This window comes from Rhipicephalus microplus, chromosome 7 (genome assembly GCF_043290135.1).
Source record: "Rhipicephalus microplus isolate Deutch F79 chromosome 7, USDA_Rmic, whole genome shotgun sequence".
Taxonomy (NCBI): Eukaryota; Metazoa; Arthropoda; class Arachnida; order Ixodida; family Ixodidae; genus Rhipicephalus; species Rhipicephalus microplus.
The window spans coordinates 25,542,459-25,561,976 of record NC_134706.1 but is presented as its reverse complement, the minus strand read 5'-3'; the positions used below and the strand labels follow the sequence as shown (position 1 = coordinate 25,561,976).

Here is a 19,518-nt window from a genome sequence, read left to right as displayed (position 1 = left end):
CGACCATGCTCATACATCCCGTCCCTGATGCCCCAATTCGTCTCATCACCGATGCATCAAGCGTGGCAGTTGGCGCTGTTCTCGAGCAGCACGTATCCGGTTGGCAGCCCCTTGGGTTTTTCTCGCAAAAACTGAAGCCACCAGAGACAAAATACAGTACATTTGCCCGAGAACTCCTCGCGGTATACCTCGCCATCAAACATTTTCGTCATTTATTGGAGGGCTGGGACTTTTACGTCGTTACAGACCACAAGCCCTTGACGTTTGCCTTCCATCGCAATCACATCAATTATACTGCACGGGAGATCCGTCAACTATGCTTTATTTCCGAGTTCACTGTAGATCTCAGACACGTACATAGGCCGGAAAATGCTGCTGCTGATGTACTATCCTGCATCGATGCCTTGTAGACCCAGCCACTACTAGACATGGAAGAGCTAGCAGCTGCCCAAAGCAACGATCCTGAGCTGATTCGTCTTCGCTCTTCATCCACGTCCCTATCGTTCACGGAGTGCCCGCTTCCATTTTCTACCTCATTAATAACGTGCGAAACGTGTACTGGTGTCCCTCGGCCCTTCGTGCCTTCAGCTTTTCGTCGTGCAATTTTTGATCAATTGCACAACATGAGCCATCCTGATATTCGTGCGACCCAGAAGCTAGTCACATCTCGTTTATTTTGGCCAAGCATCAATGCTGATGTCCGACGCTGTGTGCGAACCTGCCTTGAGTGCCAGCGCGTTAAAGTTCACCGTCACACTGTCACGGTAACATCCCCGTTTCGGCCTCCAGACGCAAGGTTTTCTCACGTCCATTTCGACATCGTCGGTCCTCTTCCGTCATCGCAAGGAGCCTGTTACCTGCTGACATGTGTGGATCGCTTCACCAGATGGCCGGAAGCGTTTCCCATTTCCGACATCACAGCACCAACACTGGCCAAGGCTTTCACAAACGGCTGGGTGCCGCGCTTTGGATGCCCTTCTGTCGTCACCACTGATCGCGGTCGTCAGTTTCAATCGGCCCTTTTCACCGCACTTGCCAATATCCTGGGCATTCGACACATCCGCACAACTGCCTACCATCCTTCCGCCAATGGCATGGTCGAACGGCTTCATCGACAACTGAAAGCTGCCCTCACTGCTCACCAGCCAAGGGAACGTTGGCTCGACCACCTCCCCTTCGTACTTCTGGGCATTCGATCAGTATTGAAAGTGGATCTCGGCTGCTCATCAGCCGAACTAGTCTATGGCGTTTCCCTGCGTCTTCCAGGAGAATTCTTCGAGCCATCATCGCCACCTTCCACTCACGATGCCTCCGCGTACATTCGAGAGCTGCGCACCACGTTTTGGGACCTTGCTCCTGTGATTCCTGCCGACCGACACCCCCAGTCTGTCTTCGTCAGTCAGGATCTGCATGACTGCAGTCACGTCTTCGTTCCGCGTGACCAAATACGGCCACCACTAACACCAGCCTATGATGGCCCATTCCGCGTACTCCATCGTACACCTAAGAAGTTCACGCTGGACATCAATGGCCGCGAAGACGTCGTGGCTGCTGATCGACTGAAACCTGCGTATATCGCCGCTCTCGCGGCCGCGGGGTTTCAATCTAAAGTCTGGATGCCAACATCCAAGCATGTCCACTGGGCGACTCCTCTGGTGATTCCTACGGCTCTCGCTCTACGGGGGGGGGGAGCCCAGTAGCGCCTCAATGCGCTGCTCGTCAAGGAAGAAGTTGGCATTTGGGCCGCGCGGCGGGTGCAGCGCGATAACAAAAAAAAATCCGTTCGAAAACTGAACGCTGTCAGGGCTGGATCTTTTCCGTGTCAAAGACAGACAGACAGACAGACAGACAGACAGACAGACAGACAGACAGACAGACCAACACCACCTAGACTTTTTTTCAGGCCTCCGCAAGCCTACGTGACGTCATCATTGTGAGATCTGCCTGGAAGCTGGCTTCACTCAAATGACCGGCACACGTTCACGTTTTGTGGTTCGGCGGCCCAGTTGCACTCGTAGCATTTTTTTTCTCGGAGATTTACACCTAGAAGCAGGCCCGTGGCCAGGGGGGATGAATTAGGAAGACCCCTCCCCCCCCCCGCGCAAAATCCTTCCGAGGGATCGCTCTCGTCCATGCGGTTCTTTGGTCGACGTCCATCGCAAACCGATAGACGCGCGCTTTAGGTCCATGAGCATAGTTAGAGTTGCACCCCGGTGCACAGCAGCATCCAGGCATACTGCGTAGTTTACCCAACCATGCTCACACAGCACAAGAGAAAGAAAAAAACAGCGTGAGCGGTAACAAAATGCAACTAGCCTACAATCACAACAGCCAGCAAAGAGAGCGAGCACGTAAGATCAATGTGGCCAGACGCACTCTCATGCACTGCCAACTTCTCTTGGCTGTGCACAAAAATGTTTAAAGCGTGAATAAATCAAGTAAATAAGTACATCATTTGAAAGATAAAATATTGCTAAGCTTTTTTTGTTAGATAGTAGGTAATAATTTCCTACAGTTCGACTACTGAAAACTTGTTTCGAAGCAAAAAAGATTGTCTGTCTATTTGGCGAACAGAAGCCGCAAGCCTTTCCGACCTCAGCCAGTCGAGCGTGGGTGGGTGGGTAGGTGGGTAGGTGGGTAGGTATGTAGGTATGTAGGTAGGTAGGTAGGTAGGTAGGTAGGTAGGTAGGTAGGTAGGTAGGTAGGTAGTTAGGTAGGTAGGTAGGTAGGTAGGTAGGTAGGTAGGTAGGTAGGTAGGTAGGTGGGTAGGTAGGTAGGTTGGTTGGTTGGTTGGTTGGTAGATAGATAGATAGATAGATAGATAGATAGATAGATAGATAGATAGATAGATAGATAGATAGATAGATAGATAGATAGATAGATAGATAGATAGATAGATAGATAGATAGATAGATAGATAGATAGATAGATAGATAGATAGATAGATAGATAGATAGATAGATAGATAGATAGATAGATAGATAGATAGATAGATAGATAGATAGATAGATAGATAGATAGATAGATAGATGAGCGCAGACCTTGAGTGTCTGCAGCGCGAGGCCCACATCCGAGATCTTTGATTCAGCCTGTAGCTCGTCGATGTGGAGAAAGCCCCAGCTGAAAATATTGTATATCCAGTAAGACTCGAGGTCCGCGTGCCCGGTGGGTGAGCGGTAGGCGTTGCTGAAGGCCACTACATCACTGCAGAAAAAAAAACAGTTTATGAAATCTGAAAAAAGAAATAAAAGAATACAGCATGCCTGGCAGAAGCCACACTGCAAAGGCTGTCTAACTTAGGAGAAGTCACTGTCCAAGTTACTGCTTCATATGCGCAGCATACTTTAATGAAAGCTCCGTTCCAGTCGACTAAACGGAGCGTGAAAAGCATCTGTTACACTTCGTTGCTTTATCAACTAAAAGCGTTGTCTCTCTTGAAACTGGCCCTGCATGAGTCGTGCATGTTCGCCGGTATCGAGACGAGCCCTTACTTTGACCGAGACGCCTACTGTGGCGTGCGGCGCAGCCATTTTTGGTAGTAACACTTCACAAGTAATGGCATTACCGCCAACATACGCGCGCTACTATACTCTCATACTTTCCTCTATATTCTACTGTTTCAATCTGCCACTACTGTACAGTCTACGACACGACAATAGGAAGCGGTAAACAAAGTGAGGACGGCGTGCATTTAAAAAAAACGGCGAGGGATGGGTGGGAGAAACTGGTGCTTTTTTGCGCATCCTCGGCATTCGGTATGATTCAGTCATATTACCGACAGCACACAGTGAACACGTATCACAGACATGAACACAATAGAAGCGCTTTTGTTGCGTTCAATCCTGTGTGTCTGTTCGGCACCTGTATTTTAGAATATGCTGCACCGTTTAAAGAAAGCTGCTCGCATCTACCCAATGGGGAACTCGAGTAAATGGGTCGCAGAGATTTTGTACCGATCATACTTGCGAGCACCAACATTCTGATATATCATTAGGTTAATATGCACAGGGTGTCCTGAATGCGAACAGCGCACGTACACAACGACAAGGCTACTCGGTACGTGATGTTCCGCCTCAAAATGTGCGTCCTTCAGTAATGATGAATTCATGCCAACGCAGTTTTATTTGCTGTTTGTATTGAAGTAGATTGGTTACATTGAATGTACTGAAACTATATAGCCCCCTAGTCTGTACTCTACAACCTGAAAACCGTCCGTCAAAGCAAGAACAAAATATATGCAACGTATGTTAATGTCAATCATCCTGTAGAACTATGAGGCGGAAAGGTGTAGGTGAGTGCCAAGGGACATACTGCTTTTTTTTTAGGTACAGAGAGTGTGACGTCCGGCAGGCATACACTCTCCGACTATTTACCAGACTACTGTTGTCTTTAGACACGGCGTGTTTATCGAAAGCGTGGGGGAACATTGAACTATACGAGTGATCTCAATAGGTTATCTAACATCTTTTTGCGATAGCAAGTATATGTACACACTCAATTCGTTTTCGCCGTCGCCATCACGTTCTGTATAAGGCCCAAATTGATAGCGCACACGCTGATGGTTTTCTTACCTGAGGGCCACAGACATGCCGTATTTCGTTTTCTTGAAGCCTTGGCTCTGTGTGGCGAAGAGCTGCACATAAAAATTCTGAAGCGAGTAGGCAAAGCTGTTGTTCTCGGGGGCAACGGCCAACGAGTCGAAAAAGGTGTAGTCGCAGAGGCCGTCGCCGGGAAGTACAGTGGCTCTGCACCAGGTGTGACCGTGCAGATTGTCAATCGTTCGGCTGGTGGCGTGGGCAGTCTAAAAGACGGTCCTTCTGGTGGCCCTGCTGATGGCGCTGCATCGTTATCATATTTATATATCAGTCTGCGTTCTGGTCAAAGATGACGCTATATTGTGCCTCTGTTTCTTTTTTTAATTTTATGTGAAGTGCTGGCGAGGCGTTTCTCGTCAACTTCAGCGATGCGAGCGTATGTGTCTATATAGTCGCCAACGACTTTGTAAGCTAGGGAACGTACAGTTAATGGGATTTACACCGAAATCGGTACGGCATGTCATGACTTTGTAACAAACACGAGTGCCTAGTCATTTCTTGAAAATCATGACTATCTTGTCATGAAAGGTATGATTTACCCCCCAAGGCCGTGGTGCCCCTGTGGCTGCTTCCTTGACTCGATATATCGGAAAATTCCTATCATGAGACATTTCTGCATGGCCAACATAAACGGCAAGCGGTGATATAGAAACCATGATGGGTCATGTGCAACGTGACTTGCGTGCCACGTTCATGGCACGCCATTTCGCCAGCTATATATACACTTAATTTGGTTGTGAGTGACGTGACTGTATGACCAACCTAACTGACAAGTGGTAATATGAAAGTCATGACATGTCATGTGTAACATGACTTGCGTGCTATGCTCATGGCACGCTCACAGTCGTTTTGCTAGCTTAAGGTACACTGAATTTGGTATTGCGACATGTGACACGACGGACATGAATGACGAGTGGCAACATGGCAATCATGACATGTCATAGAAACATGACTTGCCTACCACGCTCACGGTACACTCGAGGCCGTTTCGCTAGTTTCATATACACCAAATTGAATATTGAGTGACATGACTGTGTGACGAACATGAATAACAGATCATAAAATTAAAATAGTGAAATATACTACATGTACAACATGATATACACGGCATGCTCACGGTGCATGCTTGACATGACTGTATGAAAAACGTAACTGAACAATGGCAACATCAAAATCATACCATTTTATAAATATGACATGTATGCAACGCTCGTGGTGCGCTTGCGATTCACCAACACCACCTAGGACCAGCCCATATAGGACCAGCTTCATATACACCAAAATTGGCTTTGCGCAACGTGGCTGTATGACGGACATAAATCGCTGGTCCTAATATGTAACTCATGACATACATGCAATGTACAACATGATTTTCTCCTCGCTGGCTGCTTTGCACTGTATACATCGATTCCCAAAATGCGTGGAGCTTGCCACTTTTTTTTTCTAGGCTTACTAGGAGCTATTTTTTGTGCTGTAAAGAGAAACTTTACTAAGACTTTGCATGAAATAATGTTGTTTTGTGAAAAAATTGCGGAAGTAGTTTGTTCCTTTTTTTTCTTTAGAGTGCTTACTGTAGAAGTGCTTCAAGTGCATGTACATCTTGATCACGCACGCTTTCATGTGTATTGTAAATAGGATTGATTGATTGATTGATTGATTGATTTGTGGGGTTTAACGTCCCAAAACCACCATATGATTATGAGAGACGCCATAGTAGAGGGTTCTGGAAGTTTCGACCACCTGGGGTTCTTTAACGTGCACCCAAATCTGAGTACACGGGCCTACAACATTTCCGCCTCCATCGGAAATTCAGCCGCCGCAGCCGGCATTCGAACCCGCGACCTGCGGGTCAGCAGCCGAGTACCTTAGCCACTAGACCACCACGGCGGGGGTGTATTGTAAATAGGAGACGCAGGTCATGCGAGAGAACTCAAATCAGGGCGATCTCGATGCTTTTTGACTATGATGAGTGTTTTCAGCGCGAACAGCGAGGGAATAGATAGAGAGGACTGGTGTGCGTGCCCTCGCTTTCTATCTCCTTGTTTGCGCTGAAGCCACTCAGCGTGTTAAACGCATACCTAATTAAGCCGATATGTGACTTATCTGTCTTCCGTAATGTCTTATGTGCTTGTTATGTTGGCAAAATTATCAAAGTCAGTTCTGCCTGTAGCCGCAAAGCTAGGAAGAAGGGGGAATGCTGAGGTCGCGAATAACTGAATAGCTGAATGAACCGTTAGGGTTATGACATACGAGAAAACAACATAGTATAATTCACCCAGTGACATGATAACCTGACGTAACACTGTGAAGCCATCACGACATCACAGTTCTGAAAAAGATGGACCGATTTCGAATGCAGAACAATGCGACTAACTGCTGGAAGTTGTAAGAGCCTCTGATGCCGGAGCCCACGCTAAATAAGATGGATGCAGGAAGATTTCGACTGCAGAGAGAGCAAATAATACAATCAGCTGGGATTCTAAAAAAAGCAAATCCACCATATCAAGGGAATTGATGTTGTGCTAGGTGTGCGGAGATAAGGTGGCTGTGGTGTGATTTTTTCATGAGAGAAACGACATAAACCTAAGCTAAAGATAGGTAATAACGCTCCACGTGTAGAGATTATGTTAAACATTCACATATGTTGACATAACCAGTTGTTTACAGTTTCCTAATCATGCCAAAAGTTACATGGGCATTACGCGAACAGAAGCGGGCAGCTGATCTGTATCGCTTGTGCTGTATTACTTGTGTTGGTCAGCACCTTTGGCTATAGTCTACGTAGAACAACTGCAGTGAATGAGAGCTTATATATATATATATATATATATATATATATATATATATATATATATATATATATATATATATATATATATATATATATATATATATATATATATACATATATATATATATATATATGTGTGTGTGTGTGTGTGTGTGTGTGTGTGTGTGTGTGTGTGTGTGTGTGTGTGTGTGTGTGTGTGTGTGTGTGTGTGTGTGTGTGTGTGTGTGTGTGTGTGTGTGTGTGTGTGTGTGTGTGTGTGTGTGTGTGTGTGTGTGTGTGTGTGTGTGTGTGTGTGTGTGTGTGTGTGTGTGTGTGTGTGTGTGTGTGTGTGTGTGTGTGTGTGTGTGTGTGTGTGTGTGTGTGTGTGTGTGTGTGTGTGTGTGTGTGTGTGTGTGTGTGTGTGTGTGTGTGTGTGTGTGTGTGTGTGTGTGTGTGTGTGTGTGTGTGTGTGTGTGTGTGTGTGTGTGTGTGTGTGTGTGTGTGTGTGTGTGTGTGTGTGTGTGTGTGTGTGTGTGTGTGTGTGTGTGTGTGTGTGTGTGTGTGTGTGTGTGTGTGTGTGTGTGTGTGTGTGTGTGTGTGTGTGTGTGTGACGTTAAGCCGACGCGAAACCTATGCAATAGGCGCACATATACAAGGTTTACGAAACTGCACAACCCGCGACGCAAACACAGGTGATCCTTCACTAACATTACGCCTCTTTATGCAGTCTTTTTTTCATAGCATGTTTTTAGACCAAGCGTCTATAGATCAATACTAGAACACTTGATTTCCACGCACAAAATTTCGGTTCGATTCCTCCTGGGACCATGATATATATATATATATATATATATATATATATATATATATATATATATATATATATATATATATATTTCCCATTGGTCGGGTAGACGCTACCAATGTCGGCTTTCTTAACGCTCTCGCATTCAAATGACCAATGTGTGTTCTCGCCGTTCCTGGGTAGATGTAAGCTGTCCATCCTCTGTGGCGCGGACCCGTATGCCGCGGATTGTGGTATAGGGGAATGTATGTGCCACACGTGAATGGAAAAAATTGTTTGACGTCGTAGGCGACGGGATCCATTTTCGCGTTATTCATGTCATAAGAAGTCACATATTTTGGTCAAATCGTCTCATCCTCCCCCCCCCCTCCCTAAACTAATGTGGGATTTGACGTCCCAAAACCATCACATGATTATGAGATGCGCTGTAGTGGAGTGCAGCGATGGCGTAGTGGTTAGACTATCTGCCTTACATGCAAAAGGTCTGTGGTTCAAATCCCGGGCCGCGCAGTTCCCAACCGGATAAAACAAATCCGCGTGGTGATGTAACTGCATTAAGAGGTCTGGAGCGTGGCCTCACCGGTAACCACCACCGGGAACGCACTCCCTCACCAGAGAAGGATTGGCCACCCTGGTGCAGTATCTGGCCACTACATCCCACATGCATACGTCAAATAACTCACGGCCCTCAGTCCCCAGCAGCTGCGAAGCAACTGACCACGGCGGCGGTCAGATCTGCAACGCAGCAGAGGGTGCTAAGAATCTATAAATCCGGACACGCCGCCATTAAAACGTGAACTTTGCAACTTTTAACGCTAGAACCTTATCTAGGGAGGGAAGTCTAGTTGTACTATTCGAGGAGCTGGAGGGTGTTAAATGGGATATATTACGGCTCAGTGTAATTAGGAGGACAGATGAGGCCTATACGGTGCTGCAGAATGGGCACGTCCTTTGCTATCGGGCTTGGCTGACAGAAAAGAACTGGGAGTGCGGTTCCTAATTCACAGAAACATAGTTGCAACATAGAGGAATACTATAGCATTATTGAAAGAGTGGTAGGTATTGTAATTAAACTGAATAAAAGATACAATATGAAGGTGGTACAGGCTTACGCGCCTACATCCAGCCATGATGACATTTCAGTTGAAAGCTTCTATGAAGACCTGGAATCGGCAATGAGTACGGTAAAAACACTGTATACAATACTGATGGGAGACTTTAATGCAAAGGTAGGGAAGAAGCAGGTGGGAGACCAGGCAGTAGGTGATTATGGCATCGGTACTAGAAACGCCAGAGGAGAGCTACTAGTAGAATTCACAGAACGCAATAGTTTACTGATTTTGAATACCTTCTACCGAAAACGAGGAAACCGCAAGTGGATATGAAGGAGCCCTAATGGAGAGAATAAGAACAAAATAGACTTTATAATGAGTGCACACCCAGGCATCGTGCAGGATGTTGAAGTGGTTGGCAAGGTACGATGCAGGGACCACAGAATGGTACGGTATCGAATTCGCCTAGACTTGAGGAAGGAACGACAGAAACTGATACGCAAGAAGCCAATCAATGAGCTAGCACTGAGAGGGAAAGTACAAGAATTCAGAGTATCACTTCAGAACAGGTACTTGCCTCTTAGTGATGAAACCAACCTTAGCGTAGGTACAATGAATGATAATCTGACGAGTATCATTACGCAGTGTGCAGTGGAAGTTGGAGGCGGGATAGTAAGGCAGGACACTGGCAAGATTTTTCAGCAAACAAAGAATCTCATTAAGAAGCGTCAAATCATGAAAGTACAACAGACAAAATAGAACTGGCAGAGCTTTCAAAGTTGATTATTAGGCGTAAGGGATGCGATGTAAGAAGGTATAACATGGAGATAATTGAACACGCTCTGAAGAACAGAGGAAGCGTCAAAGCAGTGAAGAGTTTGGGATAGGCAAAAATCGTATCTATGCACTAAGGGACAAAGAAGGCAAAATAACTACCAATATGGATAAGATAGTTAAAATAGCGGAGGAGTTTTACAGAGATCTGTATATTAGCCGGGACAATGACGACTTTAATACTATAAGAACTAGCAGTAACCCAGATGACACCCCACCAGTAATGATAGAAGAAGTCAGAAAAGCTTTGTATAGCTGTAAAGAGGCAAAGGTTCTGATGAGGATCAGGTAACATCAGATCTGCTGAATGATGGAGGACAGATTGTGTTAGAAAAACTTGCCACCCTGTTTACGAGGTGTCTCCTGACGGGAAGAGTACCAGAGTCCTAGAAGAACGCTAACATCATCCTAATACATAAAAAAGGCGAAGACAAGAACTTGAAGAATTACAGGCCGATCAGCTTGCTCTCTGTAGTATACAAGCTATATACAAAGGTAATTGCTAACAGAGTAAAGAAAACATTAGAATTCAATCAACCATAGGAACAAGCAGGATTTCGAACAGGCTACTCAACAATCGACCAAATTCATACTATCAATCAGGTAATAGAGAAATGCTCAGAATACATCCAACTACTGTACATAGCCTTCATAGATTACGAGAAGGCGTTTGATTCAGTAGAAGTGTCAGCCGTCATGCAGACACTGCGGAATCAGGGCGTCGATGAAGTATATATAAACATCCTGGAAGAAATCTACAGGCCATCAACTGCTACCCTAGTGCTTCACAAAGAAGGCAACAGAATACCAATCAAGAAGGGTGTAGGGCAGGGGGACACAATCTCCCCAATGCTATTTACCGCGTGCTTACAGGAGGTTTTCAGAAGCCTAGAATGGGAACAGTTAGGATAAGAGTTAATGGACAGTACCTTAGTAACCTGCGCTTCGCCGATGACATTGCATTGCTGAGTAACTAAGGGGACGAATTGCAACTCATGATTACGGAGTTAAACAAGGAGAGCAGAAAGGTGGGTCTTAAAATGAATCTGCAGAAAACGAAAGTAATGTACAACAACCTCGGAAAAGAGCAGCGCTTTGAGATAGGTAATAGTGCACTTCAAGTTGTAAAAGACTATGTCTACATAGGGCAGGTAATAATCGCGGAGCCGAACCACGAGATTGAAGTAACTAGAAGAATAAAAATGGGGTGGAGCACATTTGGCAAGCACTCTCAAATTATGACAGGTAGATAGCCACTATCCTTCAAAAGAAAGGTATATAACAGCTGTATATTGCCGGTACTTAGCTACGGAGCAGAAACCTGGAGACTTACAAAGAAGGTTCAGCTTAAATTGAGGACGACGCAGCGAGCAATGGAAAGAAAAATGGTAGGTATAACCTTAAGAGACAAGAAGAGAGCAGAGTGGATTAGGGAACAAACGGGGGTTAAGGATATCGTAGTTGAAATGAAGAAGAGGAAATGGACATGGGCCGGGCATGTAGCGCGTATACAGGATAACCGCTAGTCATTAAAGGTAACTAACTGGATTCCCAGAGAGAAGGTAAGCGGGTTAGGGGGAGACAGAAGGTTAGGTGGGCAGATGAGATTAAGAAGTTTGTGGGTATAAATTGGCAGCAGCAAGCACAGGACCGGGTTAACTGGCGGAACATGGAAGAGGCCTCTGTCCTGCAGTGGACGTAGTCAGGCTGATGATGATGACGACGACGACGATGATGATGATGATAATGGAGGGCTCCGGAAATTGCGACCACCTCGGGTTCTTTAACGTGCACTCAAATCTGAGCACTCAGGCCTACAACATTTTCGCCTCCGTCGAAAATGCCACTGCCGCAGCCGGGATTCTATCTCGCGACCTGCGGGTCAGCAGCAGAGTACCTTGGCCACTTGACCAGCGGGCCCCCAAGTTAGGGTATGTAATCACACAAGCATCCACATTAGGTTGCTAAAATAGATTAGATAGATAGATAGATAGATAGATAGATAGATAGATAGATAGATAGATAGATAGATAGATAGATAGATAGATAGATAGATAGATAGATAGATAGATAGATAGATAGATAGATAGATAGATAGATAGATAGATAGATAGATAGATAGATAGATAGATAGATAGATAGATAGATAGATAGATAGATAGATAGATAGATAGATAGAATTCATTGGACGTCATCTTCCTCATCTGTCAATAGCCATTCGCCCCGTTCTTCTTCATCATCGGCGCCATCTTGCTCTTGCTTGAATAAAGCGTCAGCCGAACCATTGTGTTTCAAGTAGTGGAGGTGCTTCCCGATCTCTTTGACCTCTCTCCATCCAAAGCCAGCTCCTGGAGCTCCGTTCGAGGCGTCGCTTACACCAGCAGAGCCCCATGGCACAAGAGCAAGCCCAACCGAACCACCCGCCGGCGCAACCACCAGCCGCCAACCCTAGCCCGGTCAACAACCCCCCTCGGGAGCCTCTAATCTTCTCCGGTCTGCCTGGCGAAGATGTCGAAGACTGGCTCGACAACTATGACTGTGTAGGTGTCTACAACAACTGGAACGAGACATCGAAGTTAGCAGGCGTCCAGTTTTACGTCTCTCAGGTTGCCAAGACGTGGTTCCTGAATCATGAGAGCGGCTTCCGTGATTGGTCTTCCTTCAAAGACCAGCTCCGACGCATTTGCGGCACACCGACCGTCCGTTCAGAAGTTGCTCGCAAGAAACTGGCAGAACGCGTTCAACATTGCGGTGAGTCCTACACTTCCTATATTGAGGATGTGCTTGCACTTTGCCGCCGTATCGACGATACCATGCCAGAAGGTGATCGTGTCCGGCACCTTCTGAAGGGTATTAGACCTACCGCTTTCAACGCCCTCGTCGCGCCCAACCCTTCGACGGTTTCCGACGTCGTCTCTGCATGCCAGCGTCTTGATACCTTGCAGTCAATCCGCCTGCGACCTAAATTCTCTGAGAACCCCCTGGCAAACAGTATGGAGCTCCGATCCATCATTCGAGCCATAATTTGTGAGGAATTGCAAGCCTACAGTTCAACTTCTTCTAACAACGTTCCCGCTCAACCAGCCTCTAGCGATCTGCGTGGCATTATTAGGGAAGAAATATCAGCGTTTCAAAGCACCCACCGTGCTTCACCATGCCCACAAGCCACTTCGTATGCACAGATCTCTTCAATGCAACCCTCGCCGTCTCAAGTTCCACCACCTGTGCCTGATCATGAACATCTCGCACCTCTAGTCGCCCGTCCACCGAACCCAACTTACCGCTCTTCCTGGCGGGCCCCACGGCCTATTTGCTACTACTGTGGAATTCGAGGACACATTTCCCGGGTCTGTCGACGTCGGCAGCAAGATGAACGTCGTGGTTATGCCGCTTTTGAACGAGACGACACATGTGCTTGAGGTTACTACCGTTATGCCGACAGTCGTTCCAACCACCGATCACCGTCTCCTGTGCGCATTTCCAACACGACCAACAATACACGTGCATCTGACCACGCTCCCCTTCGCCACTCCGACGCTCTGTTTCACCACTTCGGCCTGTCTCTCAACTGGCTGCCCAGCGATCAGAAAACTAAACAGTGCAGTTTTTGGAGGGAAAACTGCATCGCGGCGAAATGACTCAAGTCCTCTTAAACGACCGTCAAACATGTTATTGGTAACTGTGCAAGGTGTGCGGGTGTTGGCTTTGGTGGACACAGGAGCAACTATTTCAATTATGCGTGCCGACTTGTGTTCTCGATTGCGGAAAGAGAAGACACCCTACCTTGGATTATCTTTGATTGGGGCCAATGGAGCAATAATTAGACCATCGGCCCAATGTACAGCGCGTGTCTGCATTGATGGTATTCGTCATCACATCACCTTCGCTGTCTTAATTTCATGTACTCATGAACTAATTTTAGGTTGGGACTTTCTCTCATCAGCATGTGCATTAATTTTTTGCCGTCAACGTGTAGTCAAAATGACCGACACCGATCACTGCAGCGAACACGTCGACGAAAAACCATTGCGTTTCTTCACAGCTTCCGAATTCATACTGCTCCCGGGTCAGGAGCAACTCATCACCATCACTTCTAATATTGCCAATGGTGACGTCCTTATCACCCCTTTCAGCAGCTGTCTAGCTCGCGGCGTAGTAGTCCCCTCCAGCCTGGTGCGGTTCAAATACAGTGCTGCTATAATCCTTGGCCTGAACCCTATCCCAGAGCCTGTCCTCCTATCCCAAGGTTCTGCAGTGTCATGTTATGTGGATACCCAACCGGTATCTTTGGTCTTTCTTGACGCCTTGACAGCTCAGCCACAACAGGACCAGTCTGTTACTTCCTCCTCCTTTGCGCCCGGGATAAATCCTGACCTTTCTGCTTCTCAACGTGAGGCGTTGCTAAATTTGCTAGCGAAACACCAGGCCTCCTTCGACGCCAATGCTTCGGCACTAGGACAGACCACAGTTGCGCATCATCGCATCGACACTGACGGTCAGACTGTTGTACGCCGTCGTCCCTACCGAGTCTCCTTGGCTTAGCGCGAAATCACCGAGGAGAACGTGACCGATATGCTAAAAAGAAACATCATACGACCCTCTACCAATTTTTGGTCATCACCCGTTGTGTTGGTACAAAAGAAGAATGGATCGGTACGATGTTGTGTTGATTATCGCGCGCTCAACAAGATTACTCGAAAGGATGTATATCCGATGCCCCGTATAGATGATGCACTTGACTCATTGCAGAAGCCCAATACTTCTCCACCCTTGACCTGCGGTTTGGGTATTGGCAAAAGCCGATGGACGAAGCAGACAAAGAAAAGACCGCCTTTTCTACGCCGGACGTTCTTTACGAGTTTAACGTAATGCCATTCGGCCTATATAATGCTCCCGCCACATTTGAAAGGATGCTCGACACTGTTCTTCGTGGCCTCAAGTACAAAACTTGTCTATGCTACCTTGATGATATAGTCGTGTTTTCTTCCACTTTTGCTGATCATCTGCAACGCCTAGATCAAGTGCTCACATGTCTCTCCAATGTTGGACTTCAACTAAACACAAAGAAGTGCCATTTTGGCAACACAGCTATAAAAGTTCTAGGACATCTTGTTAGTAAAGATGGCATCCAGCCCGATCCTGACAAAATTTCCGCAGTCCTCAATTTTCCGCGACCCTTTCGCACCAAAGAACTACGCAGTTTCCTTGGACTCGCATCGTACTTTCGCCACTTCATTCGCAACTTTGCCACTATTTCCGCTCCTCTCCACAAGCTCCTTGCCAGTACCGGTTTCTTCGATTGGAATGATCAATGCGAAGCCTCATTTCAAGAACTCAAGCAGGCACTGACATCCCCACCGGTGCTTGGGTATTTCGATGACAGGGCACCTACGATATTACACACTGACGCTAGTGGACAAGGAATCGGCGCCGTACTCCTCCAGCGCGACCATGCCTTTCGCGAGAAAGTTATCGCGTATGCAAGCCGCACTCTGACCTCTGCAGAGCAGAGGTACTCGGTAACCGAACAAGAGTGCTTGGCTGTTGTCTGGTCCATCCAAAAATTTTGTCCGTACCTACATGGTCGACATTTTACTGTTGTGGCAGACCACCATGTTTTTGCTGGTTGTCCACAATCAAAAACTTGTCGGGACGACTTGGCCGCTGGACTCCCCGATTACAATCTTATGACTTTGACGTCATCTACAAGACTGGAAGACAGCATTAAGATGCCGACGCTTTGCCACGATGCCCTTTGCCGCAGTTTTCGGCGCATGTCACATCCCCTTGTCAAATTGGCTATACGGAGGACGCCTCGTCGATATCAGCCATTTCTTCCCTACCTTCATCCACCCGTCCGTCAGTACTTACTACTCACCAGCAAGCCGATTCTTACTGCACTGACATCATCGGTCGGCTTACCAGCGCTTCATCTTCCCCTAATGCCAGGCTCCGGAAACAACTTCGATTATTCAAGTTGGATGACGATGTGCTATATCTATACATTTTCCACCCGGAAGGCCACCGATGGGTTCCCGTCGTACCACGCGCACTACGCACTGAAGTTCTGCGCGCTTCCCACGACGACCCGACGTCAGGACACTTGGGACTTGGGTTACTAAAAAACATACGAGCGCTTCCGCAGTCGATTCTTCTGGTCAGGTCTTTCCACGACGGTAGCTAAATATATCGCCTCGTGCGCACTTTGCCAACACCGCAAGCGGCCCACAACTGTTCCAGTCGGGACCCTACAACCACTTCCTTGTCCATCAGAGCCGTTCTCTGTCGTCGGAATTGACCTATTCGGGCCCCTCCAAACTACATCAGATGGCAAGAGATGGATCGTCACCGCCGTTGATCACTTGACCCGGTACGCTGAGACGGCCTTGATCACGTCAGGAACTGCTTCGGAAGTAGCAACTTTCTTCTCTAATGCTATTTACCTACGTCACGGAGCCCCTCGTGTTCTTTTGAGCGACCGGGGCAAGGCATTTCTTTCAAGCACGCTCAGAGAAGTTCTTCAAGCATCAAAAACACTTCATAAAACGACATCTAGCTATCACCCGCAAACCAATGGCTTAACCGAAAGATTTCATCGCACGCTGTGTGACATGCTGTCCATGTATATCCGACCGGACCATCGCAATTGGGATGCCATACTTCCCTTTGTCACGTATGCATATAATACGTCAGTTCAACGAACCACAGGCTATTCTCCATTTTTCCTAGTATACGGACGCCAACCGAGATCACCACTCGACGTTTCATTCTTTTCTGGCCCCGTCAACTCTTCACCATTCGTTTGCGACCAGTTTCTGTCCCGTGTTGCTCGATGCCGTCGTCTTGCCCGTGTAAACACCTAAGCTAGCCAAAAAGATCGCAAACATCGTTACGATGCCACTCACCGCGTCGTTCTCTACCGCCCTGGCGAGACGATGTACTTCTGTGGACTCCTGCGCAAACGCCTGGCTAATGCGAGGAGCTTGGGTCACGCTATCTTGGCCCCTACAAAGTTGTCGAACAGACCCCACCGGTGAACTACCTTGTCACACCTGTTCATGTTCCCAGTGATCAACGCTGCCGCGGGACAGAGATTGTGCACTCTTTCGCATCTCAAGCTCTATCGTATGCGTTCCCCAGAGTAATTCGCGGCCAGGCTGGCCGCTTTCGTCGACGGGGGAAATTAGTATAAGAATTCATTGGACGTCATCTTCCTCATCTATCAATAACCATCATCAGTCTTCGCCCCATTCTTCTTCATCATCAGCGCCATCTTGCTGTTGCTTGAATAAAGCGTCAGCGGAACCGTTGTGTTTCAAGATAGATAGATAGATAGATAGATAGATAGATAGATAGATAGATAGATAGATAGATAGATAGATAGATAGATAGATAGATAGATAGATAGATAGATAGACAGACAGACAGACAGACAGACAGACAGACAGACAGACAGACAGACAGACAGACAGACAGGCAGGCAGACAGACAGACAGACAGACAGACAGACAGACAGACAGACAGACAGACAGACAGACAGACAGATAGATAGATAGATAGATAGATAGATAGATAGATAGATAGATAGATAGATAGATAGATAGACAGATAGATAGATAGATAGATAGATAGATAGATAGATAGATAGATAGATAGATAGATAGATAGATAGATAGATAGATAGATAGACAGACAGACAGACAGACAGACAGACAGACAGACAGACAGACAGACAGACAGACAGACAGACAGACAGACAGATAGATAGATAGATAGATAGATAGATAGATAGATAGATAGATAGATAGATAGATAGATAGATAGATAGATAGATAGATAGATAGATAGATAGATAGATAGATAGATAGATAGATAGATAGATAGATAGATAGATAGATAGATAGATAGAATGGAAGTGCCTGCACACTGCTGAACAGTGCTTCGCTTTAGAAAAGATATGGTTACCGCCCACGAGTCCTCTTAGGGGAACACACAATATGCCCGGTAACTCTCTTGTATTTCTGTATGCACGCGTGTTTAGTACGGAAGCTACAAAACCGCAGTGGTCGAGGGCATCGTGTCAGCCTCTACGACCCGCTTCTTACCGATCGGTGCGTCACTCGAGGCGTCAGTTGGGAGGGTATGCGTCACGTCTTCTACGTCAGCCGCCGTGGAAGTGGAGACGCCTCCTTTACGCTTGCCTCCGCCACCGGGACCATCCCCGAGCGCCTCGTCGTAGTAATCGTCGGTGCCGCTGCCCGAAGCTGCGACGATTATTATCGTGGAAAGGAAAGCGAGAGAGGAAGCACATGTAACATGGAGACGTACCAGAGGTGTTTTTAGGCACTGATGCTTCACGCGGAAACTAATATTGACACGAGACACAGAGCTATTAGAGCATACACACACACTTCATGGAAATACATTTCTTTGGCCTCAAAACATTTTTTTTTTGTGTGTGTGTGTGGGGGGGGGGGGAGAGCTGTCACAAACGAGTTCCTGGAAATCCCGCAAGATGACGGAAGAGTTACAAAAAGCACAATTCAGAAACGCCCGTTTGTGGCGCAAAGACGCAATAAAATCTTTGTTCCTTTCATTTTGCTACCACTGAAACCTCCCTTAAAGAGCCACTTACCGGGCCCCATAACAAATTTTAGTTAGACCGTGGAAGTTGTTGTGTGTCCGATGAGGAGCATTATGCCACAGAATCTTTTTTTCAATCGGTTTATTACGAGCAGAAAAAAAAACTTTTTTTTAGGCGGTGCAAGACGAGGGTGAGAGGAGGCGAGCTCGAAACCCTTGCCGCTCTCCCGCGTAGCCTTCGCAAGCAAAAGATCTTCCCTACCTTCTCCAGAATCCGTTCAAGAGGTCACGTGCGCATGACGTGCCTGAACAAGCCCAACCCCCGAGCACGCGAGCGGCGTTGTTTTGTTGACCAACCTGTTGACCAGCGTTATTTTATGGTCTACTGCCGGTGTCTGCGGGATGGGAAATGCTGGCTTAGACACGGTAGAATAGATGAGCACAGTGAGTGCGCGAACGAATAGGAGCGTCACTTTCGCTTCCACGGCTGTCATCTGCTCGATGCCCTGACCACTGGAACACGAACGCATGCGAAACACCAGCTCATTAGTCGCCCATCTCGTCGCAATCACGGGAAAATCACGAGAAAATCTCGTCGCAATCATGGGAAATACGTCTCATTAGTTATATCAAGTTTCATAAATCTCTTCGAGCAACAAATTTTATAAACTACGCATGCCGGGTTAAATAATTTTCGCCATATCCCCGTCGTGGTGCTCTTGTGGCTAAGGTACTCGGCTGCTGACTCACAGGTCGCGGGATCGAATGCGGGCTGCATTTTCGATGGAGGCGAAAACGATGTAGGCCCGTGTGCTCAGATTCGGATGCACGTTAAAGAACCCGAGGTGGTCAAAATATCCGGAGCCCTCCACTGAGCGT

General features: G+C 46.9%; 1 protein-coding gene across 1 annotated transcript in view; it reads right to left on the bottom strand.

The window, feature by feature from the left end:
* Positions 1-19,133, bottom strand: part of LOC142767722 (uncharacterized) — a 31,876-nt gene extending 12,743 nt beyond the window's left edge. Inside the window, exons 1-3 of the mRNA XM_075869935.1 lie at positions 18,997-19,133; positions 4,572-4,745; positions 3,042-3,204 (exon numbers count right to left, since the gene is read on the bottom strand). Coding sequence (XP_075726050.1) covers positions 3,042-3,204; positions 4,572-4,745; positions 18,997-19,133 — 474 coding nt within the window. The remainder of the gene's footprint in view (positions 1-3,041; positions 3,205-4,571; positions 4,746-18,996) is intronic.
* Positions 19,134-19,518: the final 385 nt, after the last annotated feature.